Source organism: Triturus cristatus, chromosome 4_1 (assembly GCF_964204655.1).
Source record: "Triturus cristatus chromosome 4_1, aTriCri1.1, whole genome shotgun sequence".
NCBI lineage: Eukaryota > Metazoa > Chordata > Amphibia > Caudata > Salamandridae > Triturus > Triturus cristatus.
In genome coordinates, this window is record NC_140585.1 from 1,219,253,881 (window position 1) to 1,219,280,519 (window position 26,639).

Sequence of the window (26,639 nt, forward strand, 5' to 3'; positions counted from 1 at the left end):
TTAGCTGCACCCAATTCTACCATCCGGTAAGCACTCTTCAGGTCCACGTGTGTGGTATGATTCTTCAAAGTACAATGCCTCCAGACACCCTGCACCTACTGGGCGTGTGGAAGCTGGACAGGCTTCTAGCTCCTACTCTGAAAGGAGATTTGTTTAAAGTGATAGGCCACCAACCATCAAGGAAAAGGAGGGTCCTCATGGCCTCTCTTAGTGGTCGAACTGGGACAGGTTGGTTTGGCAGGCAGGATGTGTATTCAAGCCCAAAGCCAGATATCACAACATGCACACTCTGGGAAGCTGGCAGTGGCTGCTCCAAAGATGGGGGTCTTATCCACAATGCTGGCTCTTTTGTGAGACAGCACCCCCCTAATTCGAGGGATCAGTCAAGCAGAATCTCAGCCGTTTATTAGTACACTCCTCCCTCAGACTGGATCTTTATTTGCAGGCACAGGGCTCACACCGTATTTGTAAAGTGAGAACTTGTAAAATGTATTAGGTGCTAATACATGTCTTGACTGTCATAGCTGTTGCCAGCAATTTAGGATATTGAATGTTTCTCGTACAGCGACAGCAGCCAGAGCATAAAACACACAGAAGTGCCAGGGTTAAGGAAGGGAAGAAGGAAAAGAAGAAAGGAAGAAGGAAGGTTTAGGGAAGGATTGAAAAGAACGAGAAGCATTACTGAAAGAAGGAGGAGGAAAGAAAGTGAGAAGAAACGGGAAGAGAGTGATCAAGAAAGGAGGAAGGTGGGAGGAGGGGGGAAGGAAGGCACAAAGGGGTTGACAGTGAATGGGTGGAAATAGGAGGAGGTTAAAGGGGAAATTGAGAAAGGGCAAAATGTTTTTTAAAAAAAAGAAAGAGGGGAAGGGGTAGGTGGGCGGGGTTAGAAGAGGAAGGAAGTGTAAAGAGAAGGGATCAAGAAAGGAAAGGATGGATCATGTATTACTGCATGGAATACAAGACCTCCCTGGGTAATTCTATCCCTCAATGTCACTGTATCTGTGCAGGGAATAAAGAGTATCCCCAGGTATTTTTATCCATGTGTCTCACTTTGTCACTGCATGGAATAAAGGGCATCCCTGAGTACATTTACTTCTCTGCCTCACGGTATCATTTCATGACACTCAGGGCATTCAGGAGTACGTTTATCCTTCCGCTTCACTGCATAATTACTTGGAAAATACAGGGCATACTCGGGTACTTTTATAAGTCTGCCTCTCTGCATCACTGCTTGCAAGAAAAGGCATCCCCATGAGTACTTCTGTCATGTGTTAGTCTGAACACTGTGAGCAAGGTCGATAAATAATGCCCCTTGTTATTCTGTTCTGGTAAGTCCCTAGCACCTAGACAAAACATGCTAACACAGCTGCTGCTGGAAACTCGTCCTTTGATATTATGGGGATGCATGTTTAGGTAACACACACTTGGAGAGGGAGCTTTCCAGGGAGAAGAGCCATGCAGTTCCTATGATGTAGATATACCATCTAGGCACTAAGGTATGGCGTCTCCTGACAAAGCCCAGAGATCTATTATATAATAATACTTCGTCTTACCAAGGGGAGGGTGGATAGGCCCTATAGTCCTTTATCCACTGTCTTTATATGATGACATCTCCCTTTATGATATATGGCCTTGCTGCAATGCTAACTGTATTAGTTTTATGTATTTTTCTGCTGGTTGTGGCTCGTATACTGCGTTTTAGAGCAAGATAGTTAAAATAAACATTTTAAACTATATTCGTGTTTCGTTCAGTCGTTATTGTGGACAGGTTCGAGAGTGTGAGGGAAAAGGTGTGTCTTGTTACTGCGATTCCTGAGACATCCAGGAGTGTTGTGTTCTGGGGTGTCTAATCATTTGCTTCTTCATGAGTGTGTAGGTGAGCGAGTGAGACATTATAGCTAGTCGGTCCCGGGTTCGTGGGCACTAAGGTGGTGGGAAGGCTAAGCCCCTATACGCCGAAGTCCCATATTCCTTGGCATAGTTCTGTGTATGTGCAGAATGCCTGCAACACTTTCGTCTATCCACCTCAAGGTATCACTGCCTGGAATATCGGGCTTCCTGGGTACTTATATCCATCTGCCTCACTGTATGACAGCATAGCATACAGGGCATTCCTGGGTACTTGTATCCATCCACTTCACTGTATCACTGAATAAAATAAAGGCGTCACTAGGCATTCAAACCAATCTTCGCTCCATACATCACTGCATGTAATGTTGGGCATCCCTTTGCATGTCCGTCCGCCTTTCCCACTGTTTTCACTGCAGGAAACAAAGGGCGTTCTTTGATATGTGTATCCATCTGCCTCACTGTTCAATTGCAAGGAATAAAGGACACCCCAAGCATACTTTCCTTCTCTGGCTGTATCACTTCAGAGGGGCCCTAGCCCCATTCACCAGTTCTCTATCACCAAACACATTTACAAATAATATATACACCAAGACACTCAAAGCAGCAAGCAGTTAGAAGGCTACAGAGTGATGAGTGTCAATTTCATCAAGTACTTCCCAGAGTCTTAGCTCAACCACTTTCACCTCTGACCTTGCCAATATAAAAATGACCACAATCAGGGAGACATTCATTCAATTGAGGTTGGTGGTGCAAACCTTCACTGACAGCACCTCTCCAGCTGACACTGTCGCACTAGTGCGGTCCATGTGTCTTCACTTTCCTCGTGCTTTTAAAACCGACGAAGTGCTGCTTTTCAAAAACACTGTACATCAGTGATTAGTTGAGGTTGTCTGTATGTCCTTGAGTAGGGTGATCAGAATGTTAAAACCAAAAACCGGGACATTTCACAAAAATAGAAGGACTACAATTTTACTTCAAGCTAGCGTACGGAATGAAAGCGCTCCTCAGCATAGAATTACAGAACAGACAGTAAGAACATAAATAAAATGTACTTTTTAAACCCAGTAGCTTGTCGGTTTATTAAATTGTTTTCTTGGAACAACTGCTAACTATCCCTGCTTTGTAAAACATAAAAAAGATCCTCCCGCCGTTTTCAGTCAACCCTCTCTAAAAACCGGGACATGAGCTAAATTTCCTGAAATCTGCCGGGACCGCTGTTGGAAAACCGAGACCGCCCTGGCAAATTCGGGACACCTGGTCACCCTATCCTTGAGGCCGCAATCCACTAAAACCAGTGTAGTCCATCTCTTCCGCAGTCTGAGCGTAAAGGGCACAGACTCAAGAAGAGACTCTCGCCCTCACCTAGAGAGTCTGACCAGTGACACTTGGAGCAAAGCTGACCCCGACTGGCTGCAGAGCGCATCAGTGGCAGTACCCGGATGGAAGCGAATGCACAGAGCTTCCTTGCGGACTGAGCTAATGTGCTCTCTTTGTTTCTCCATTCTTGGTTCTCAGGCGCCTAGGGCTCAAGGAACCAGACTCACAGAATTTACAATATCACATCTGAATTGATTCCAGTATCTTGCTTCGGTTTGTGCTGCAGACCTTCTGGTGCGCAAAGCTGTGTTTCCACCAGTGCTTAATTTGAGCCGGTGGTTCCCGGTGCCTGGTACAGGTAGTTAATTGTCAACACCGGCACGTATGGCAGCTGCCACATGGTGGCGCCGTTTGTCGGATTTAGAGATGAGCACAACTATGCACGGTTATTAATTCTATGTACATTTAAAATGACTAATTCCTGCCACCAAAGCCATTCCTATAGCTTTGGAGGCTGAAATAGTCTGAAATGTCAACCGTTTAGAAGTCAGATGGTTAGTATTTGTGTTGGTATTGTCATTGGTAGCGATGGCAGGGGCAATGGGTGATGAAAGCTGCAGTGGTCTCCTAGCGAGGGTCCTTGCAGTTTTTTTTGTTTTTTTACAAATTAGGCACTGGTTTCATCGGACAGCTTCGCGCGCCAAAGTGTTTGCTTAACATGAGGCATAGCATAATCCACGTTCAACAAGTAAACCCATGTGTCTCAGAAGACCTTTCCGTCTTTACATCACTGTATAGCTCCATGAAGTCCACCTCTCTATATCCACCGCTGGGATGAGGTATTTTTATCAGTTCATCACATTATATCACTGCTTGGACTAAAGGGGGTACCCAGGAATTCCTTATGAGCTATGTTTCTGCAACACTGCTAACTGCATGCCGTTTTATAACGCTACACTTCACAAAATCAACTATTCTCAAAGCTAACCATAGAAAAATAACTTTTTATTGGTCCCTTGGTTTCTTTGACTAAACAGCAGTCCAGCCACGTCTCGATGAGACAGAGCAGGCTTTGTAAACTTTTCATCACAGTCCTCAGCTCAGGAACATGGCCTGCTAACTGCAAGGTGCCGGACTCTGGGACTGGAGCCTCTGGTTGGCTCATCTCGTGCCCTGTATCCGCGGCTTGGAACAGAAGGTGCCTTGTGCAGGGGCGCTCACTGCGAGGAGCGTCAGCCATGGTGGGCAGCAGTTAGACCACCTAACAGGCCATGCTGGACTAAATGGAAAGGTCGTAACTCCCAGTGAGTAGCCTAGGGGCGTGGCTATGGCAACCCAGCACCCCTGCTAGTGAACACAGAGCTAAGATAGACATAGAGATGTACTGATTTATAGGTTTCTTTAAAGGATGGGAGTGCGACCCAATGTGTACAGTTTAGTGTGCAACGGTGTTGTTGCTCACTTGCTAATGTACCGTTCTGGAGTGTGGAACAGTACCTATTGCTTCCCAATGTATACAGTGTTTGCTTGTGGAACCGTTTTTATTGCTTTCCGATGTATATGGCTATTGAGTGCTGAACAGTATTGACAGTTTCCTAATGTACATGGTTCTTGTGAGTGTAACGATATTGACGGGTTCCTAATTACACGGTCCTTGTGCATGGCACAGTATTGTCAGGTTCCTAATATAAACTGTTCTTGTGCGTGAAACGGTCTTGACAAGTTCCTCATGTACCTGGTTCTTGTGCATGGAACAGTATCGACAGGTTTCTAATGTACATAGTTCTTGTATGTGGAACGGTATTAACAGGTTCCTAATGTACAGTACACAGTTCTTGTGCGTGGAACAGTATTAGCAGGTTAATAATGTACACGTTTCTTGTGTGTGGACCAGTATTGGCAGGTTCCTAGTTTTTATGGTTCTTGTGTGTTGAACGGTATTGATACGTTCATAATGTACACGGTTCCTATGGGTGGAACAGTATTAACAGGTTCCTAATGTACACTGTTCTAGTGCATGGAACAGTATTGACAGGTTCTTAATGTACACGTTCCTTGTGCATGGAACAGTATTGGCCGGTTCCTAATATATAAGGTTCTTGTGTGAGGAACAGCATTGACAGATTCTTAATGTACACTGTTTTCCTGACGCCTCTATAGCCCACATCCGCCACTGTACCTGGATCTTTGTGCCTGACCAACAAGTCAAAGCTCTGAGGCACAAGCATCTTACCCAGGTCTTGCCCCTGAGGGATGAGGTAATGCTCTGCTCTCATGGCTTTGAAGTCCCATGTCATAAATTAGCACATCCCCTGATATCAGGCTGACTGGGTTATGGCACAAAGACTCTGCTGCCCTCATCCTGTGCTTGTCAAGTGAGGTGTGTTACTCTTCCTGCCAACTCCCAAATTCATCTGTCAGCATTAAGTGGGTAATTAACGCCACAGGCACCACCTCTCTGATCTCCTGTAAGGGCCTAAGATGTATTATATATGCTCCCATTGCCTCAATAACTTCGAAGCCATTACATTGGCCTGTCTACATCTATTTCATATTCTGCAGCTCCTCTGTGGACACGTATTATTGACACACTGTCCATAGCAAAAGGACTGGCTCAACAATAACTGTGCTTTTCCTCAATGTTTCTTTTTACCCTCACAGTTCCACCACTGCCTTCCCCCCTCTTAGCGGCATGCTAAAGCAAGCATTGACAAAGGCGATAATTCTGGCTTCTGCTTAGAGAAGATATTTCTTTGTAGTCTCATTTTTACACACAGACCAGATAGAGACACAGCATGGATCCAAGTTCCCTCACAACCCTAATCGGTGCAGTGGTGGCAGTCTAATGGCGAGCTTTTTTTTGCTAAATTCACACAAAGAAGGGGTGAGGGTACAGACTCACCTACCCCGAACCCCCTGTCACAATTAACACACAGCATGTACCTCTATAAAATATAACCTGAGTTTTTTACTCCGAGCTTTTTTTGCTCACAGACTCCAGCAGCATATTGACGTGCTTCACTCAAACATCCAGAATGGGTACAGCACTGAGGGGAACCTCTAAAAAGATACCGCACCCTTCTTGTATTCTGAGTGTAGAGGGCTGCAAGACAAATATGAGGGAAGAGCTTCACGCATAGTTTAGAGCCTCATTCACCTTCTAGACATGAGCTAAGCAAATCAGAGAGAAAATCAGACGAGGGTATGTCACAGAATCTAGGTCTCGTTTTCTAGCTATCAGAGCCTGGTTTTCTGTATGTCCTAAACTGACAGTGCAGCTGTTGCCAGACAATTATGAGAGCATCACCAGGAGAGGGTCTTTGGCTCCTCCCACATGTTGGAAGTGAGGAGTACATGTTTTGATGGGAAGACATTGCATGTTTCCTCAAAAAAGTACTTTCCTTCCAGACAATTATTTATTTATCCAGCTGCCTGAGCTTGACTCTTCAGAGACACACACAACATTGTAAGGCTATTAAAGAATGCTATTAAAGTGCCTTAGATAGCTAGATAACATATGTTGTTGTTCCCTGGCAGCAGCACAGATGGGAGGAGGGCAGTCATTAACCTACATAGAATTTTAGGTCTGGGTTACAGTGCAACTGTCACCTGACCTTTTAACGTACACCAATACTATTCTCCATGTCTTTGCTTCCACACAAATACACATCCATTCCCATGCTATTTACTTGTAATGCTTAACATTACCATATAACATTCCTTTAAGGCCAGACGGTGCTTAATTTGTAAAATATGAAGTGCCAGGGCTCTGACCAGGAGGCCACTGGAGCTTGCTAAACTAATCGCCCCTGTCATCAATGCCAAAACAACTACTAACCATCTCTCTTGCATGTAAATGTGACAGTTCTGCTTACTCCAGGTCCCCAAAGCTAAAGGAATGGCTGGGAGGCAGGTATGAGCAATTTTTGAATATACATTGTTTTCCTAAACAACTGTTATTCTGCTCATCTATAAATTACATGAGCAGCGCCACCATGTGGCAGACTGCCCTAAGTGTGGTGTTGACAATTAGGTGCTGGTGCCAAGCACCAGAAACCAATTAAGTGCCGGTGCTCAGCACCGGAAAGCACCGGCTCAAATTAAGCATTGAGGCCAGACCTATTTACATTGCAAATACTTGTTTTCTGTAAGTCGTAGACTCAAAGTGTGTTTTTTTATATGTCACAGGCCTGGTTTTCTGTATGCCACAGACTACAGGCTCAGGTGTCTGTGTGATTTTCTGTATATCACAGACTCCAGACCTGGTTTTCTGTAAATCACACACTCTAAGCCTGGTTTTCTGTGTGTCGCAAAGAGGGTTTACTGGATGTTGAAGACTCCAGGTGTGTCCCAGACCTGGTTTTCTGTATGTCTCAGTCTTTCTTATCAGTTTTTTCTTTGATTCGCGTTCTCTACCTGATTCAGACTGAGCTTGGAACATTAGTGAATGAATTGTCAATACCCTGTTCCCATCAATAATGTTTGTTTCTTTATCATAAAGTGATCAACATCTCCCCACTATTTTAAAAGATCATTAATAATAATTATACAATCTTGTAAAAGCACTAAAGAAATCATTCCTTGTACATAATGTTATAGACATGATTGCCACCCTGCCTAATATCCCCAGAAATGTTTTGCTGCTTATATTCCATGGATAGTGGGTCTCTTGCTTCCATAGCAATGTGGCGCGTGTGCATTGGTCTACTCTATTTGGCCGGTATCTAGCTGTCCAGTCCGTGCACCCTCACTCTCCTATGAGATCATGGCCACTCTCTGTTTTATATTATGCTGTTATAGTATATGTTCTTCAGTTATGCTTAGTCTAACCATGTGTTATACTACGCTGTTATTTCACCTGTTATAGGCTCTTATTTATTCATGCATTTACTAGCGGTTTTACACAGTGCGCACCAACCCCCAGAGCAGGGTCGAGGTGGCCTAGAGAGCAATCTGGCAGTGCCAGAAGGGCTGGTCTGACAGGTCAGTGTATGGGATTTTTTTGAGCTATTTGTGGGCCTGTTTTACGGTCTGGTGGGCCAAATTTTACCAATATTTTCCCTGATGTTACCACAAACATAGCCTATAAAAGTATGCATTCTCCCATTCCTTGCAAAATACCTATATAGCGTGCATGTACAAGTTCAAAAGTAACCCGATTTGAAAATATGGGGTACACTTTTATTTTGGTGCCCGGGTCTATTTTCTGTCCCAGTGCAACCCTTCCAAGGGTTTTTGCCTATTTTACAAACGGAATACCAGTGGGTCTTCAGCAACAGGGTTACTTTATATTTGTTTATAAGGAATACGGTTATTATAGAAGGATCTATGCAACATAGATTCTACATACAGGGTTACAAAAGAGTTGAACAAACAGTTCATCTTCTATGTGAACGTGTAAGGAGGGCTTAAGGCAGTAGACGTAAATATCCCCATAAATAAGTGGTTACACCTATAAGCGTAGCTGGAACTGGAGACATTGTAGAGCTTTGTGCATCCTGCACATTGGTCAAAGACCCGAAAGGATGCCATTCCTTCCAGTCCTTTAAGTGGGATATAAAAGTAGAGATGGCGCTCTTAAAGAGAACTCGGTATCCTTTCTAAGAGGCGCGGCCTATGTAATTGAGTGTGTGGCTCAAAACACGTGAATTAAAATCTTGTGCTTCACACATCGTGCCACCAGACCAGTATCTGGGTACCTCTCTCCGAGTTTTCTGTTATTGCATCCAGACATATCACGCAACAATGAACATGCGTCTAAAACAAACCAAATCGGTTGGCTTTGCAGTGCTTGTTAGCACTGCCAGATAACTACAAAGGGGATAATTTTGTTCAGAGTAATTAGAAATGAAAATGTTTCGATTCTGAAAATATGAGACTGTGAATTGAACATTAGTGAGAGATGTGGAGTGGGTAGTGGTCTTCAGAGTGTCACAATCACTAATATTTTCTCCTTACTACCACTTTACTGTGTACTCTTTAATGCTCACACTTATGCCTTTTTCCTCCCCACCAACTTCTGAAATCCACCATTTGTATGTGTCACATGTCATCGTCTTCCACTTCATCACTGTCTTTTCACTATGGGGCATATTATCAAGGACGGCGTTTATATTATCGCCGCTTTAGCGGAAGAAAACTGCCGCTAAAGCGGCGATAATGGGCTTGATAATATGCCCTGGAGAATTCCAATAGAAGCCCATGTTCACACCAGAACATGGGCTTCTATTGGAATTCTCTGCAGCATATGATCAAGCCCCTTATCGCCGCTTTAGCGGCAGTTTTCTGCTGCTAAACCGGCGATAATTTTTAACGCTGTCCTTGATAATATGCCCCTTTGTCCTTCTGCATGTGTTTCTTTGTGTCACTTCCCCTTCCCCATGCTTTCTCTCTCACAAAAATCCAATCCTCAGAAATTGTAAACATCACATTTTTTGGGTCTGTCAAAAATTCCACAACTGAATACATCCTTCACACCCTTTCACCTAAAATTATAATTACAACCGGGTCAAATGTGACCATCACCCTGTGCACTCCACAGAAAGGCCAATGGCTGGATGAGCATATAGTCTGAACGCCTTTATGACCTAGTGACGTGCACTGTAAGAAACATGCACCACCATCATCCCCAGCTCCGGAGCTTCAATAGTGCCTCGTCCTGAAAACCCGTCCACAGAATGAACTCACCCGACTCCTGGACATGACTGAGGTTAACAGCACGTACTACGTAAGAGTCATATGTTGCATGAAAGGCAAAACAACAGAAACACAACAACTGCAAGAAGCAAACACTCTGCATGCATACAAGACGAAGTAAAATGTGCAAGACGTAAAATGTGAACAATCGCAGTTGAAAAATCGAACAGTTTTTTTTTACTGTAAAATTAAGGATAAGAATATAGGGCCCAGTAGGAACCAATTTCATAGTCAGTTTTTTAATTATTGCCGTGCCTGAGACCTGCCAGGACCCGCCCCACTCAAAGACTTGATTTACTCTAGGTAAAGGTAAAACTTGGAAGTAGCTGGAAACGCGTTTACTACTGTAGACTTACAGTATTCCATTTGCACAGTTACCTCTGAGTAGAAGTGTGATAAGTTACAAAGTTCTTTATCACTAACTTGTGGTATTTTTTGCATAAATTACCAAAATATGCAAAGTGGAAAGTTGAAGCATTTGTATGAAATGAGCAAAGGTGCAAGAAACCCAGGACTTTCGCAAGCATATTGTATGGTAGTGTAATTGGTCATAAACCACTCATGAGGAAAAACAAAGCACGGGATGTACACAAGAGTATGAAATACAGGTATATTGCTGGCGCTGTTAGAGTACTCATTAGAAAGATCTAAGGATGGTACATGCAAAGGTTTAAACTACTCACAAGTTACTGAGGCAACAGTTTCATAGTACTCGCAATAAAATGCTAAGCAATGCATGCACTCGCAAACAAAACACCTGTGGGTTACCCGTGCCCGCTAAGAAGCATAAAAGCAAGCAATATTTGAGTGTGTAGGCCGGTGCTTCATTTGTGAAAGAGAGAGTGTCAGGGCCTGAAACTCTGCTCAGAAGCCCGTGGCCGGTGCAATGAAACATCGGCGCGAGAAATACCAAGGCTGGTAGTTTTAAAACCACCTTTAATCCACTACCAGACACTCCCTCCCCTATGTCTTACTCCTTGAGGTTCCTGTATTTTCTTTTTGTGACGGTTTTGCCGTCTTCCTCTTCAGCCGTCTTTCTGATCTTTGTAATAGGTACATAAATGATGTGGAAAAATAAGTGTGGGTTCCCCAAGAATAAGTGCCCCTACTGGCAACCACCAGCTCAAATTAGGCACTGGTGTAGGCAGAGGAACTGCAAACTTCATAAGCCTGCGCTATGGTGATAAAGAAACTTGCATGCACCCCTACCTCCGAGGCTGATTGGTTGACATTTTAGGAGTCGTAAGGCATTCCACCTGCGCCAAAGCAATGAGGGGGTGTTGGGTGACTCCCCAGGAGTGGTGGGGTGGCTCCAGTGCTTTAAATGGACTGAGTTTCAGACACTTTTTTTATTTTGATAGGGAGAGTACCTGCACTTCTCAAGAGTGACATAATTTAATTGGAGAGTACCGGCACTTCTCAGAAGCAAGCAGATACTTTAGTACAGGGTAACTGCACTTCTGTTTTTCCATTTCCAGCACTGTGTGATTCAAAGGGCCAGGTTACATGTTCATCCAGCCTGCCAAATGGCGCAAAATTCAGTTTTTCCTGTTTTTAGTGACACTATTGCAACAGGATATTGTAACCCATATAACAGTTAACAGAAACATGGTGCCCTACACAGTGGGAGGATATGGTATACTAACAATAGGAGACTTATACAATGATGGACAACTTGTCCCCTTCAAAAACTTAGTGGAGAGCTCTGGCCTGCCACAAGGTCAGTTCCTCCTTCATGCCGCAGTGACTCGCACGCTGAGCATGCAGTGGGAAAATGTGGCACAGGAACCTGCCACGCATCTTACCATACAATATTTACACGAACTTGTAACTCACTAAATGGTTTGCGGAATCACTCAGAGCTCACACAGTGCGGCCATTGCTCTCTCTACGCGCCCGCTGGGATGTGGATCTCCAAAGACCCGCCACAGACCGTGAATGGGGTTGCATACCTGAAGGCCCCACACGAATTCCCCGTAACATGCTATTCCAGCTCATTCAATATTATATACTACACAGGGCCTACCTCACGCCGGCAAAATGAAACAAATATTTTAATCGCACAGACGCCAAATGTGCCAGATGTAACGAGCTAGGGGCGGACTTCTTGCATATGTTGTGGTCCTGCACGGCCATACAACCGTACTGAGGTGAAGTTACTAGGAGACTAACACAATGTACGGAGCGAACGCTGGACTGGACATGGGAGGTATGCATCCCAGGACTTTACCATAGATCTAAGAGACATAATGTGATGTCCAGGTATATAGACCTAGGCCTCAGAGTGGCTAAGCGATTGCACACGCGCCACTGGAAATCACCCGACCCCTAAGTAGCTAAGGCCTGGTATCACTCTTTCCTGTGCTGGGCACAGACGGAGAGCATTGCACTCTGCTGCGAAGACGCAATTGGGCTGCGTAGGCAACCACTAGCACCAGCATGGGATGCAATATTGTTGGATTTTCGCATGGCAGAGCAAGATCCAGACATGGTAACCGACACAACAGTGAGTGATGATGCACAAATAACACCACAAATGGCGCCCATTCAGATCCACTAGGGCGCAGATACAACGCGCCTGGCTACTGATAGTCCCTAACACTCACCATTACACACCAGTTACACAGGCATGGGTGATTACAACTGCTCAATAACATGTCGCTAGGCTAGCAGTTCTTTTGGCTAAGTAGATACGTATTTCCAATAAGTGCGGTTATGACAGATGAAGCGCATTGTTATCCAACATAATTGTATGTATTAATACCAGTTGAGATTTTCTTACTGTCTTACCCTTTGTCCCCCCCCCCCCCCCTCTTTTCTGTACCTTCTTTGTATATGCTTTGGACAGAATATCACCTTATCACGCATTGGATTTACAGCTTATTGGGTAATACGACTATACATTGCTATAACATGCATTGTAATATGTAATGATCTTCTGTGACGGGAGATATATAATAAGTATACGGACTATTCTATTCTGTTGTGTTTTAAAATTTCAAGAAATAACAATAAAACAAATTTAAACAATAAAACAGAAACATGCTGCCCTAAATATCATACAAAAATACCCCTGACTGTGGTCAATAATAGAAAATCTGCACCCCATGTGACAAGATTTTTTTAAAGGATATTTATGACAGGATACTTGGATGAGGCAATATTTTTGCGAATGATATTCTGACACCTAACCCTTAAAGAGCGCATCCAGGCCTCTGGACAATAAACTCGAAGCACACCCCACGCTCTCCCGTTTGAAGGCCATTTTGTGTGGAGTGGGAATCTGGAAATGGGAAGGGTGTACGTTGTGCTGGAGGCGCAGTGCGCCAGGTATGTTGGCAGACTTTATCTCAAGCTTTGTGCAGTGAACTCTTGCAGTCCTGGCCCACCTCAGTCTCAAGACCTCCCTTGACGCAGACCCTCGTGACTGCGCGCGCCCGGTGTGCTCTGGTGCAGGAGACGCCTCATTAAAAGCGCAACACTGTGAGGGAGAGAGAGGAGGCCGCGCCGTGAGTGTTTGTGTATACAGCTTAACACGTATCCCCCTTCAGCGTATCCGCTGCGGTTATATTTAGACATAAGGTGAAGAGATTGTAGCAGAAAAGGCTGCATTCAGGCATGTTTACCCTTTTATTATGTAAAACCTTGGGGTACGAACGAGAGTGTGAGAGGGGAGAACAAAGGCAGGGGAATGATAAAAGGAAGTATGTAGGAGAGAAGAAATGAAGAGATAAAAGAAAAAGTGGGAAAGGGAAAATGGGCGAAGGAAAGGAGGGTGGAAAGAGCCATGGATTTGGATCGTGGAAGAAGAGAAGAAACACAAAGTTATGAAGAAATATTGGACGGAAGGCATTCGATTGTGAATAGAAACCGAATGAAATGAAGGGAGGGAGGGAAGGAGGTATGATAAATGCAAGGAGGAGAAGGAGGGAGGAGACCCAGACACCACAATAAAAGTTGCCCCTATTACTGAATCACAAACCTAAAAAAGTTCCCCTTGTTTGCAAATTAGAGCAGTTTTTAACTTGTAAAGACACAATGTATAAGGGCTGTGCAAGGGATGGAATATTACATGGATTTGAGCTTGCTGCAGGCAATGTTTGTTTTTATTATCGGGGACATCAACATTGAAAACCGGCCCAGCAGATCATAAAACAGGCCCACAAACAGCCCAATATCCGGCCCACACACAGACCTTACAGACCAGGACACGGTCCCGGTTGTCACGAGAGTCAGCGATAAGGCAAACTAGAGGGCCCAAGCTCCTTAGAGGCAGGCGGTCAACGCAGCTATCCGTGGCACCAGAGCACGAGAGAGAGCAGGGAAGGAAACGGAATGGAAACAAGGAAAGGAGACAATACCAGAAAATGGAAGAACACAAAATATGAAGTCATAAAGTCTGTTCAGAAAGGCAGAACGGAAAGAAGATCAGAGGCAAGGAGGGCAGAGGGTTGAAGAAGGTTTGTTCTTAATTTGCATTTCATTTTCTCCGCATCCCTGTCCGGATCCGGGAGAGAAGACATCCCAACAGAGGAGCAGGGAACTTGTTTCATAACTTGCCACAGCAACATGCAGCCCCGGGGCTTGACTCTCTGCTTGGCAGCAGTAGCACTGTCTGGGAGCCGCGCCAAGCCTTGAGTGCCACCAAAGCTGGCAGCGGCACCCTCTGAGCCCGGGGAGAAGGCTGTGAGCAGCCGGGGCTGCCACCCGAAGGAACGGAGCTCTGCCCTGAGAGCGCGTCTGCTGCAGGGGCCAGGCGGACAGAGCATGGGCACGGGGCTCTGAGACGTCATCAACACTGGCGATAGTCGCCCAGCTGAGAGTCCCTGTCCCGCCTTCCAGTCCAGCTCTAACACCCAGCTGAGAGGCCAAGCAAACGTCCTATTCCAGCTCTAACTCCCAACTGAGAGGCCCTGCACCACCTCACAGCTGAGAGGCCATGCATCCCGTTCCCATTCCAGCTCTAACACCCAGCTGAGAGGCCAGGCAAACCTCCCATCCCATCTCTAACTCCTAGCTGAGAGGCCCTGCACCACCTTCCATTCCAGCTATAACACCCAGCTGAGAGGGGCAAACGTCCTATTCCAGCTCTAACTCTCAACTGAGAGGCCCTGCACCACCTCACAGCTGAGAGGCCATGCATCCCATCCCATTCCAGCTCTAACTCCCAGCTGAGAGGCCCTGCACTAGCTCCCATTCCGGCTCTAACTCCCAGCTGAGAGGCCCAGCAACGCCTCCCATTCCAGCTTTAACTCCCAGCTGAGAGGCCCTGCAACTCCTTCCATTTGAGCTCTAACTTCAAACTGAGAGGTCCTGCACCCCTCACAGCTAAGAGGCCTAGCCTCCCCTCCAGTTCCAGCTCTAGCTCCCAGATGAGAGGCCTGCAGCCCCTAACTCAAACTCCAAACTGAAAGGCTCTACACTGCCTCCCATTCCAGTTCCAACTCCCATATGAAATGCCCTGCAACCCCCCCCCCCCCCAATTCCAGATCTAACCTTCAGCTGAGTGTCCCTGCTCTGCCTGCCATTCCAGCTCTAATTCCCAGCTCAGAGGCCCTGCACCCTCTCCCATTCCAGCCTTAACTCCCAGCTCAGAGGCCCTGCACCCTCTCCCATTCCAGTCTTAACTCCCAGCTCAGAGGCCCTGCACCCTCTCCCATTCCAGCCTTAACTCTCAGCTCAGAGGCCCTGCACCCTCTCCCATTCCAGCCTTAACTCCCAGCTCAGAGGCCCTGCAGAGTCTCCCATTCCAGCCCTAACTTATGCCTGAGCGGCCCTGCATCACTTCTCATTCAGCGCTTTGACCCAGAAGAGAGGCGCCCTTTCCCTTCCTGTTCAAACTCCAGTGTAGATGCCCTGTGTCCAGGGTCGAGCACTAGGGCAGTGGTCCAGCAGCCACCCTCTACAATATCTGAAAATAACAGGTCTCACTGCTTCCCAGGTCAACAGCATTTAAAAATACCCTCCCCCAGTGGAGTAATGCAAAATGGTGAGGCCCCAAGGCAAAATGTGATGAGAGCCCCGGGCCCCTGAGTCTCTCATATCTCACAGATATTAATTGGCTTGGGCTGAATTAAGGCCCCCTGAAGGAGTGCCCCCCCCACCCACCAAAGAATTGGGGGTGCTGATCCGCAGGGGCTGCAGGAGTTTGCCTTATGCTCCTGCCCTCCCCACGAGGTGCGGGCATTGCAGTAAGGTTCACTGTCATGGAAACAACCATCTGACGCCCCCACCTGAACATTCCAGCATGGGGCATAAATTGAGTTTAAAGAAGGGTTTGTAGTTAAATAGCGCTTTCCCATCACTTGCGAGGTATCAAGGAACTAGCCTGGCAGGTAACCCAGGCAACAACCCCCGGTCGCCTTTGACATGTTCGTCTCTGATAAGTACACAAACAACTGACCTACTCTCTCTCTCCACTGGCAACCAATGTTGTGTCACCAAATGGCTGCGATATCAGTTTACAGGCTGGTAATTCAATTATTGCATTAGCAGAGGCAGGCGATCCCTGGCACCGCTCCTCCGAAGAGGAAACACATGGGAGAAGAGCTCGGCGCGCGCGCTGTGTCTGTCGGGAAGGCTCGGCTGCTGGACTGCCTGCTTCACACCAGCAGACATCTTCACAGACATTGAAAAACAGTTCTGTTGGGGGCTTTGCCGCGACCGCGTGGTTCATTTTTAAGCAGACTTCTTTTTTAGCCGGTGAAGAGATATAGACTTGAGTCAAAAGCGGTCGATTTGAAACCTAGGATATCAGATTTAAATCCCAGCATCCCCTCGACATCCTGTGATTCTCGGCAAGCCGTTTAATATATTCGAATCATAAAAATAATAATAACAACATTCAGGTGCTCATGTAAAGCGATCGAATACCGTGGGACTGGGTTCGCGTCATAGCGAGCTATTAAAATAACAAAATGCACCCACTTTATGTTACACAAACCGGTGCAATAGAGCAGTGAACACTTTGGGTAAAGTGCTGACTGTGAGTTGATCCGCGTCTAGGCGCTGAGAGAATTTTGAGGAGAGGTCTGGTGCTTACATTCCCCCTAGGGTCATTGTCTCACCCATGTCCAATCATTACTCTTGCCTAACAGTGAAGTTCAAACTCCATGCCCATTCAGTCCTTGGTATCTCAATAGTCGCTGTCTACCGAGAAATCAACTTTATCTCGGCTGTGATGGAGGTTTTATGAGCAATTATACGGTATAGATATATGAGAAGTCTCTGATATAGATGCAATGGCTCTAAATCTTGAAACCCCTGTCCAACTCTCCATGAAATGTGAAACAAATCGAGAGCCGGGTGTGCCACCTGCAAGGCTGTATTCTGGACTCTGATATTGTTCTCCTAAACTGGGCCGCGTGCCATGGCTGGCCACCCCCCGAGCAAGAAAAGGGTAGTGTTATTATTCCCTGTCCAGGTGCGTCCCGGCCTCGGGCCTGTTCTGGTCTTTCAAACCCCATTCGTGAGCATTTCTGTGAGGCTCATATTTCGAAAACAAAACCATGTGTGTTGGAAGGGGGCATGAGCAACGCTGGCCTGGTGAGCAGAGCGGCAGCAGAGAGCTACAGCAGAGACAGCCCCTTGCCAAGCCAGCAGAGACAGAGCGCTACAGCAGCCTACGTGAGTCTCGCAGAGACCGCTTCAGCAGTCCCATGTCAGGCCAGCAGAGAGAGCGCTGCAGCATCCTATGGAAGGCTAGCAGACAGACAGCTTCAGCAGTCCCATTTCAGGCCAGCAGAGAGACAATTTCAACTAGCGCCCTGTAGGGAGTGCCGGTGGTCCAAGTCCCATTGATAGAAGGGGTGTGCAGTTTTGTGCGCTACACGACCATCCCGGCAGCTATAGCAGGTGGCACCAATGGTCCATGTTCAAAAGACAGATGGAGCTGTCCGGATTTGTGCTGTTAGGTGTCTGTGATAGCAACTACTGGAGACAATCCCAGTGGTGCAACGCCCATAGAGGGGCACGCCTGTCCAGTTTTGTGGTTGTTCACATCCCCTCCACCAGACATGGTGCTGATATCATAGATAGCGACCTGTCCGTCTAGTAGTCCATCAGGTGGAGGCGGCACTAATGATGCAAGTTCTGCCGACAAGTATGGATCTTCGATTTTCTGGTGCTCAACATCCATGTCAACAGGTGTGGGTACAAGGTCAATTGTACAGGTTCCCGCAGGAACAAGAGCCGGTCTAGTTTTTTCGTTGTGCACATACACTGCAGGAGCTCTCTGAGATAATGCCAGGGGCTAAGGTCCCAGAGGCAGGATTCTGATTCTGTGATGTCATATTAAACATCCATGGCAGGTGCTTATGAGTCAATATCAAGGTTGTGGGCCCAAGACAAATGATCTGCCTGGTTCTGTTGTGTTCCACGTCAACCCCAGAAGCACTAAAGAGAAAGGTCAATGCTGTTGTTCCCATAGGAAGACAGGCCTACTAGTCAGCGTAGTGGTACTACCTGCCCAAGGCCAGGACTTTGGAAAGAAGTGTTCAAGGCCGAACTGGGAACACAAACCAGCCCTGGCAGTCCTCCTGGATTAGCCCCGGGAGTGTGACGGAAGGGGGAGGGTTGGGTGCTAGTGAGAAGAAGCACTGCTGCTGCTTTTGTCACAGGGAGCCGATATTGAGGCACTGCTGCAAAACTGGCCTCCAGTAACAAGACCGCCCCCACCACTCAAAAAACGTCCCCCCTCCTTCCAAGACAAGGGGTATACGCCTGATGTCTGCTACAGCCAGTCCGGCCCCGGAAGTGCTAATGGTGTGAATACAGTATTCAAGCAGGGATCACTGGATTTATCATGATACTAGGCAAGCATGTTAAAGGGTAGGCATCCACAATTGGTGCAGCTCATTTATACAGACGAGTTCTCTGGCTTTGTGTATGTACTCGTCCATGCCAGATGTTATGGGAGGCATGTTCAATTGTGCAGATCCAATACACAGCTGGGCCACTACGGTATTGTATCAATACTCGTCCATACCAGCGGTAATGAGCAGCATCCCCAATAGTGCAATTCCTATAAACAGATGGGCCACTACGGTTTTGTGTTGTTACTTGTCCATGCCGGGGGTTAGGGAAGGAAATTTCAATGGTGCAAGTCTAATAAACAGATGAGACTGTCTATGCCAGGGTTTATGGAAGGCAATTTCAATGGTACAAGTCCAATAAACAGATGGGCCTGACCATGCCAAGGGTTATGGAATGCAACGCCATTGGAGCACAGATAGCAGGGCCTCTCTGGGTTTGCTGAACTACTCAATTTGAGAGCGTCAAACCCATCCCTGAAGATCCCACCACCCCAGTCAATAAGTGTAGGCCTGATGGATTATGTGACCCCCAATTTAGACAAACCGGTCAAGCCAAACTCTGAACAGGATAGATCAAATGTTCTAGTGATAAAAACCCAACAAGAATTTAATCCTGCACGCACTCAAGTTCTGAACAGCCGCAACCAGACTACCCAAGAAATGACAACAGAAAGCTGCCCACAGTGGGCTCTTCTTGACCTTACACATCAAGCACTGGAGGTAAGTAAACACACAATTCAACACCACTCCTCACCAATACTTTTTTATTTCGATAGACCAGGCTGCAGGCCAACACACCCATCCGAGGATAGAAAGAGACATGTGAGGCACTTGGGTGTGTGCCATGCAGTTCCTAAAGGAAACTGTTATTGTGGTCCTGCCAGAGACCATGAAGAACAATAGCTCACGCAGAGATTTGTTGAAACAAGCACTAACCAAGCCACATAATATAAGGTATTAAGGAGAACAGACGCTGGGGCGTTGGTGGTTCTCGTGCCAAGTACTATATGCCATGTTGTGTTGGATTTCCAGGGCTCTGCCTTCTGCCCACGGGGAGGCTGCCCACATGCTGAGCCGCTGTGGAGTGCCGCAGTTGTGGACACACGCCCTGACCTCACAAAGTTACAGAAGAGGCAGAGAGGCAAGAGTCGTTTTTTTTTTTTTTTTGCACATTGTCCGCAGTGGAACACGATCAGTGGAGGCCAGGGACCCACAAGAAACAACAGCTCACCTGGAGAGGATCTACCGGAAGAGATCAGGGCGCGATCTGTCATGCTGTGCATGTCAACACTTCATGATTCGGTGAAGCCCGTCATGGGATAGTGGCACTGCCAGGGCATTGGGGTGCCTACTTCCAATGCCACCTGCTTTATTTCAGACTGTACTTCTAAAGGGAGGCCGTGTCCCAGCGCAAGGGGATCCCTGTGGCAGGTTCATGGGTGCGACCGAGCCCACACCCCGGGCAAAGTTACCAAAAAGACAGAGACAGAGAGGGGCTGGCCCCGCACATCGATGGAACAACAGCTGACTCTTACCTCGGACCCGCGAGTAGCAGCAGCCGCACTTGGCCAGGACCTTGCGGAAAAGATGCTGGCAGGAGCAGCCGGGCGGCGGGTGTCCGCCCCTCATGGTGCCCCCGCGATGCCCGGCATGGCACCAGCGGCGACGCCGGGGGGGCCAGCCCGGGGGCGCAGGCGAGGTGGAGGGGGTCCTTGAGGGGGGGGGGGGGGGGCAGGGGTGTAGTTGTGGCAGGGGTAAGGGGGAGCGGTCCGCCGCCGCACAGAGATGGCGAGTCCGCTGCAGCCCTCTCTCCGGCAGAATAACGGGTCTGAGAGCGGGGAGGGAGGGAGGGCGGAGCCGCCGAGCGCTTCTAGGACTCGGCTTCCCTCCTCCTCTCCCTCCCGCAGGCTCAGGGGCCTGGGAGAGGGGGCGTCGGAGCAGGCTGGGGTGTGGTGGAGGGGCTGGTCGTAGTGGGGGGCACTCCCGTCTCATGTCCCCATCCAACACTCACTCTCTTCGCTGCCCCCCTCCTGAAGCCACTGCGCCAGCGTCAAATCCCCTGGGTGTGGTGGAGGGGGATAGCTGGGGCGTGGTGGTAGTACACCCCTAAACACTTCGGGGGTCTGCGTCCGCCACACCATAACGGATCCCGCGGATAATGAAAGAGGAGCGTGGGGGCACTCATTTTTAAACCCCCCCCCCCCAAAAAAAAACCCACAAGACCCCTGGCCCTGTATTTGGTGTCCCCTACCGGGGAGGGGGTCGAGGGAGTTGGGGATCTGCTGTAGAGATCTTCTTTATACGGGTTAGATATCCACCTCATCTAGTCCAAAACGTCCCCCTGGTTCGATCTGTGTACTTCCCTCTTACTTCAAACATTCGGATTGATTCCACAAATTGTTCCCCCGCAAAAAAGCCGCGCTGGCCCCACTCGCCGAACAGAAGCTGGACAGATATACAAATATTTGCATGCGGTCATACACTTATTGAGTTTCAAGGATTCCCCCCTAAAAAACGCAGCAATGTGTGATCATCCGGCGGCAGCGCCATCACTTCGACGGACCCCGAGAGACATCGCCGCTCGCTTGAACCTTCGAAAACTTGGATTTTGCTTCCCTGGAAATTGCCCCAAGGAAAAAGAAAGTGGGGTTTGTGTTTCTTCGTTTAGTATGAAGAAAGAGTAGCCGGGCCGCCCCCTCAAACAGTGCCCCACCATCTGCTGACGGCGCGTTGAGTCTGGGGTTGCGGTTTCACTTTTTTCCAGTCACAATTCCCCTTACCTCGCTTTCCCCTCCTCCACAATCACAAGACATATGTGTCTAAACAGCCCCCTCTCTCTCACCCTTCAGGGACCCTCAAGATCACGCCTCTTGCTCAGCGGTGACTCCGTACGTCGAGCACACCATAACACGAAGCAGACATGGAACCTTCATCGGATCGGAGGTGTCACTATTGCCTGGTCTGATGGTAGACAGGCTGAGACGGCCCTGCTGAGACTGGAACCGGTGTCTATCAGGGTGCATACCGATTGCACAGCCAGCGCATGAACCCGCTGAGCATTCTGACTAGTTTTTTTGGCAGGGATACAATAACATCTCAGGCTGCACTGTTCCTTAAGAGACGGGTAAACAGCCCAGTAACGAAAAGTCGGAAACATTTCCCGCCAAAATCATTTATTCCAGTTTTGGAGAATCGTGCCTAGCTTTGCAGGCTCCGATTGGAGTCTTGCGTTCGGTTCTAGAGGTCATACAGAGAGTGTTGTGACGTGTTCTGATTCTGAAGGTACATATGCAGTACTTTGTTCATATCTGACAGGCACATATGCAGTGCTGCAGCAATAGATCGCATTCTAGAGTCTAGTTCTGGGGGCTCTGGAGTGGGCGAATCTGAAGTGCTGTGTCCTGCTCCGGAAACCTTGGTTGACCTATTGTGTTCACTTCCTGAGGCTTCATTTTAGGCCTTGACTCCAGTTCTTGAGGAACATTTACACTATTAGGGGCGAATTTTCACTCAGACGTTCTAAAATTCCTCCCATCTCTAGTATATTGTTCTAAGGCTAACGCTCATGCCGTGCACTTAAGAGATTTTACTCTTCCTCTGGGGACAGACATTTTTCTGCCTTGCTTGAGGTTTTTCCTTTAAAAATACCACCTATTTTAACATAAGCCCTAGAATATATCCCGATTAAGAAATGGCATCCATTAAACGTAAGAGAAGGGATTTTAGTACATAAATTGTTAAGAGTCAACCAGGCACTCCCTTTACGCTTGGAGCTATCCTTAGTTAGCGCCTATGCAAAAGTCATCACTTATATACCCCGCTGGGCCTTAAATCTTTTACATGCAGATCCAGGGTCCTTAAGGTATATTTTAAAATTGGAGACTTTTAGAAATGAGTCCTCGCATCACACTTTGTATAAGAATCTTAGTATTGCATTAACCCAGTCCTGTTGCACAATAGCACTTTTGAAATCTTGGACTCCAGCAGATTTGAAGCTTTTCCTAAAGAACCTGACCCCAAGAATTAGTTATGATTTGGATGTAGAACATTGTTCTCAGCTAAAATATTTTGCGTTTCTCGCAGATAATCTAAAATTTAAAATTCCTCAACAATATATACGTTTCTCTTTAGAACATAGGGTCCGGCGCACCATAATCCTATTGAGGTTGGGGATTCTCCCATTAAAGACCTACATGGGACAATTGAGAAAGTACCACAGGAATCTGTGATTTATGTAATGGAGGAGTGCAAGACTTATTACATATGTTGCTCGTCTGTCCAAATTCGATTTTGGTAGTGGCACGACATCGATACATAAAGCCCATTTGTTTTAGATATAATCTCTGCTCTGCACAAAGTTTAATTGAGTTGCATAAGTCACCACTTGATGAATGTGTTTGCTACAATCTGTATAAATTCTTTAAACGTTTTTTACAATTGTTTTAATGCTCAAATATCATAATTGTTTTTATCATTTATAACGATGCATTTGTTGCTCTCAGTAGCAGTCTAAATCAAATCAAATAAAATCATTCATTCATTCACTAGTGTGTTCCAGAGTGCCGTGCCTTCCTCCAGGAGCCTCACCTGAAACATTGTACCTGGCGGTAAAAGTAACAGCCAGGGAGGTAACATCTGGAGTGCTGTGTCCTAGAATATTATACTCTAGATATTAAAAGAGAAATATGCATTCTTTCGTCCAGCTCTAGTGGTCACATCTGGAGCACTGTGTCCTGGAATACTCTGTCTTGCTGTTGATGCCTTGAATGGAGTACTTTGTCTGTTTCTGGAGGTCTACTTGGAATCGACATGGAGTAATATATCTGGTTCTAGGTGCCACATCCAGCATCAAAGGTCACATTTGAATGACATAAACCAGCGCCAAAGGCCACATTCAAAGTATAATTTCTAATCCTGGTGGCCACTTCTAGAGCATGCAGCCATGGAGGATTATATGTGTTCCAGGTGACTTGGCTGGAGTACTGTTTGCAGCACGGGGTTACATCTGGAGTACTTGCTCTAGTTTTAGAGGCAGCATCTGGAGCATTCTGTCTACGTTTGAGGCGTACGCCGGGAGTACCATGTTCCGGTGTATGATGTCCAGCCGCCATGGCTTCAACTCCATATGTCTCCAGTTCAGGAGGCCACATCCATAGCGTTGTGCCCAATTCTGGAGGGTTAATAATTCTGGAGGATTCCTCGGTGGTATTGTGTCCAATCCAGAAAGATTGAGGCCTCTTCTCATGAAGGATACCGTCAGGCTGGAGTTAGTCTGGAGAAAGGTGACCAACGAGGTCCCTGGTGGTAATCGCAGGTTCTGAGATGGGTAGCAGAGGAATTCAAAGAGCTCATCACCAGAGGACAGGAGGGAGAGGTGAGCATGGTGAAGAGAGTCGGATTACTAGAATCAGCAGAATTCAAACTCCTCATCCATACTTTCAAGGCCCTACATAACGCTGGCCCATCCTACCTCAACAATCGCATCAGCTTTCACAAATTTTACAGACTTCTCCACTTATCCACACTCCTACTTGCACACATCCCATGCATCTGGACAACTAGATCCTGGGGTCCAACCTCTCGTACATCACGCCTAAAGCGTGCCACAACCTGCCGCTACACATGAGAGCCTCCTGCTTACATCTTGAACTCCGCTAGAAGTGAAGACCTGGCTTTTCAAGTAGTCCCACTAGGCCCTAGGTTTGGCCAGGATGACACCTGCTCAGTGCCCTACATAACATACCAAAGACCAGACAGTGAAGGGGCAGTGTCTTTCATAGGAAGAGACTCCTAGAACTGCGCTCACTACATGACTCGGCAAACATTTATAGAGCACTCTTTATGTCATTACGTTTCTTTGAGAGGTGGGAAAGGAAGGAAGGTCTAAAGGACAAGAAAAAACTGATTTCATCTTCTACGCTACCCACCTGGCCAAATGGAGAAATAATATAGCAAACCACTTTCAAATAAAAAATGTCACCAACATTCCTTATCGCTAAAAACTGCTGATCTCCAACTCACCCACCTTCAAAGGCAACGGTACTCTAACAATATACAGGAATAGCAACATAATGATTCAAGCCAATTACATAATTCTGCGTTCATTTAAATACATTATCCCTATGCTATGCAACTCCACCTCTCAGCCCGCCAACAATCTAAACACAACCCAACCCCCTCTCCAGGCACACCACAGGAAATAACACACACAAAACTCACACTCAATCCACACCTCCAACCTACACTCCATCATAACGATCTGCGCCACTATGCCTACTACCCCTATTCCTAATGACTCAATCCCAACTCCACTCTCCCTCGCAACTGACCGCTCTACTAACTACCTCACATCACCCAGAGCTGTGCCCTACACCATCATCATTTCAGCTCTACAATCCCAAGAACAACCCTCCCCCCAAGTTATCCCTCCAGATCTCACCTCACCCCACACCACACATAATACTAACCTAGAGTTACCTGCCCCGGGAAACCACAACCTACCTTTAACCACCCAAACTTTAGCCAGGAAAACACAAGAATACACTCTAAACGCAGCTCCTATAGTCCACACATAGGAAGAACCCTGTGGCAAAACAACGCACATTACCAATGACCCACAACCCTCTAGCCCTGAACTAACAAGCACAGGCTAACTTGCCCCTTAACACTTCCACTTTCTCTACATTGAACCTGATGTCTACGATAGCTGAACTAGCCGAATGTCTAACTCGCATCGAAAGACAGCTCGAGTCACTCTCTCCACGGAACCCTATGCCCATGAATACCATAACTGAAAGTCTAACCTGTCTTCAAAGATATCTTGACATTGTCATACAGGGCATTGACAAAATTCTTATCAACACGAAAACATACTCTGATTTCGCACAACACTCAAAACTCACCTCTCACAACATCCGCAGCAACCCCCTACGGCTGTCCAATCCCAATCAAACAGCAGGAGCACTACCCCACTCAACATCCAATCTCATTGGCCGAAAAGAATGAGCCCCAAGGTGTCCATGAAAGAGGCAACGGATCTACCAAAAACGTATGACCTTATGGTAGCCCTGATGCCCCCCCCACCTCTAACATAGAGGTGATCACCGCAACTGGCAGAAACATCTACCTGGCTCTCACACAACTACCTCAAACTCAACCAAGAGAAAACTGAAATTCCTGTCTTCTCCAACCACGGCCACTCACCACAGGTCTGAAAATTGATAAATAACCTGGACGCCCAGAACTGCAAGCGTATCCTAGTGGACTTCACAAAATCTCTGGGGATCTCTCTAGACTCAAGATTAAACATGAACTCACACATAAGGTCCACTGCAAGGGGAGCTTTCTATAGCTTAAAACACCTCAACACAATCAAGCCCTTTCTTCCTCCAAATGACCTAAAAACTGCAACGTAAGCACTGGTTCTATCTGGAATAGACTATGGAGATGCCACACTCCCAGGAGCAGCTAAAGCACACATATATCCCATGTACCCTAAATGCAGCATCAAAAATGATCACTCGAGCAAAGAAACATGATCACATCTCTCCTGCACTGCAACATCTAAAGTGGCTACCAATTAAAGCATGCTGTTGCTTCAAAACTGCCTGCCTCGACTACAAAGCCCTACACACTAGTAAATCAGACTACCTCGCAGCAAAACTCACAAAAGCAGGCCAAATGAGAAACCTAAGAAGTTCCAACACACTTCTCATCCTCCCCAAAAGTTATAAACAAAAAGCCCTCACTCGCTCTTTTGCAGGCAACGCCTCCAAAATCTGGAACTCTCTCCCAGTACATATCAGAACTAACCCCTCTTTCATGAGCTTGAAGAGACAACTAAAATAATACCCCCTAAAGCGGCACCTCTATCCCTCCGGAAATAATTAAGATATCACAACATGGAAATTCCACCTAGGTTTATGTAACTCTCCTACAAGGTCTAAACAATGTCTTAATGAT

General features: G+C 46.9%; 1 protein-coding gene across 5 annotated transcripts in view; it reads right to left on the reverse strand.

The window, feature by feature from the left end:
* Nucleotides 1-26,639, reverse strand: part of ARHGEF25 (Rho guanine nucleotide exchange factor 25) — a 980,382-nt gene that overhangs the window by 652,515 nt on the left and 301,228 nt on the right. The window contains exon 1 of one of the 5 annotated variants that reach the window (XM_085654590.1): nt 20,213-20,640. The exons of 3 other annotated variants lie outside the window; for them this stretch is intronic. In XM_085654590.1, the coding sequence (XP_085510716.1) occupies nt 20,213-20,306 (94 nt within the window). In that variant the 5' untranslated portion in view covers nt 20,307-20,640. Of the gene's footprint in view, nt 1-19,908; nt 20,641-26,639 lie in introns of those variants that run through there. One more of the 5 variants, XM_085654594.1, reaches the window with a different exon arrangement.